Here is a 1,586-nt window from a genome sequence, read left to right as displayed (position 1 = left end):
GGTCAGCCAGGCCCATGCGATCGGCGTAGGCGAAGGCCAACGCTTCGGCCACCCAGTGATAGGCCTGGGCCGTCGGACCTGGAGTCGCCGGCAATAAATAAATCTATGTCGCGTGCACGCATCGGGTGTGTCGTGTCGTGTCGTGTCGCGTGCGTGCGTGTCGTGTCGTTTTGCGTGCGTGCGTCGAGTTTCGTGCGTTGCGTACCGAGCAGGGGCAGATTGTAGGCCTCGAGGAGGTTGAGCGCCATCACCACGCAAGCGCCGCCGAACGGTGGACCTGCGCTTTATTTAGTATTGTTAGTATTTAAATAGTAGAAAAACAAATAAATTATAAAGTAGAAATCAAAGCCATGGTGATGGTGTACCTCAGCACCTCCAGCCCGCGGTAGAATCCCTTCACCGGCCTTCGCACCTACATTTGTGTGTTGTGTTGTGTTGTGTTGTGTTGTGTTGTGTTGTGTTGTGTTGTGTTGTGTTGTGTTGTGCGTGCGTGCGTGTTAAGGGTGGTGTATAGAGCAGTGTGAAGTGTGAAGTGTGAACCTTAACGGTGCCGTTGTGGAGGTAGTTGTGAAGATCGTCGGCAGTGATGATGCCTCCAGCCTGCTGGATGTCGGCCACCAGCTGTTGCGCCAGCGATGACGTACGCGAGTAGAACGCCGATGCGCCGTTCTCTGCCTGCACCGCACGACACGCACCGCACGCACCGCACGCACCGCACACACCGCACGTGATTGTAACAATCATTCAAACCTCAACGAATCAAAATGGAAATGGTGTAAAACGAACCACGAGCGCGAGCGTGTCGGCCAGGCGCGGATTGAAGACCGTGTCGCCCTCCTTCTTGCGCACCCCGTCGGGCGCGTACACCGACCGAAGCCCCGGGTCCACCACGATCTCCGGCGTGTCCTGCACAATGCGGTCAGTACCGAAGTCTGAAAAGAAAAGAAAAGAAATGAAAAACTATGGAAGAGAAGAAGACGAGAGTACGGCGATCCACTTGGCGAGGAGCGCGGGAACGGTGAAGTTGCGGGCCAGCTGGGCCGAGGGCATGACGAGGTCCTTCCACGCCACGTGGCCCGACCCGTGTTGCTGCCACGCGTACTCGAGCCCGGCCAGCTCGCCCGGCACCGCCACGCTGAGCCCGCCCGTGCGGCTGGCCTCGACCGGTCGGTCGCGGTACATGTCCTGCGACGCCGCGCTGGGCGCCACCTCCCTGAAGTCGATCAGCTCGCTGTGCCCCTCTTTCGTGTGCAGCCTTAAGGTGGTCGCCAATGTACACGTGCCATAGAGATACACACACGCGTAGTGGTTTAGGCTTGATTGCAGATTGGGCCACGTGTGGTTCATAAAGATGATCAGGAGGTGGCGAGAGATGTACAGCATGACGCCACCGCCGCCGATCCCCGAGGAGAAGCTGTTGAGCACCCCGATGCACAGACAACTCGCCACCGCTGCATCCACCGCGTTTCCTGCACATAAAATAGGAATTAGGTAAATTTTTAAAATAAAATAAATAAATAATTGTGGATTTAAAAATTAATTATAAATCAAAGAACGAAAGCGTGGGGAAAGAACGAAAGAGAGAG

At 55.8% G+C, this 1,586-nt stretch overlaps 1 protein-coding gene across 1 annotated transcript in view; it reads right to left on the bottom strand.

Moving 5' to 3' along the window:
- Positions 1–2: 2 nt before the first annotated feature.
- ACA1_156090 (gamma-glutamyltranspeptidase) overlaps positions 3–1,586 on the bottom strand; it is a gene marked incomplete at both ends in the record, with an annotated part of 2,118 nt that continues 534 nt past the window's right edge. Inside the window, 6 exons of the mRNA XM_004334492.1 lie at positions 3–64; positions 206–282; positions 366–394; positions 541–675; positions 787–906; positions 988–1,469. Of these exons, the coding sequence (XP_004334540.1) occupies positions 3–64; positions 206–282; positions 366–394; positions 541–675; positions 787–906; positions 988–1,469 (905 nt within the window). The remainder of the gene's footprint in view (positions 65–205; positions 283–365; positions 395–540; positions 676–786; positions 907–987; positions 1,470–1,586) is intronic.

Source organism: Acanthamoeba castellanii, assembly GCF_000313135.1.
Source record: "Acanthamoeba castellanii str. Neff unplaced genomic scaffold scf7180000084723, whole genome shotgun sequence".
Classification (NCBI taxonomy): domain Eukaryota; phylum Discosea; order Longamoebia; family Acanthamoebidae; genus Acanthamoeba; species Acanthamoeba castellanii.
The sequence above is the reverse complement of the archived record's forward strand: the minus strand, read 5'-3'. Positions and strand labels throughout refer to the sequence as shown.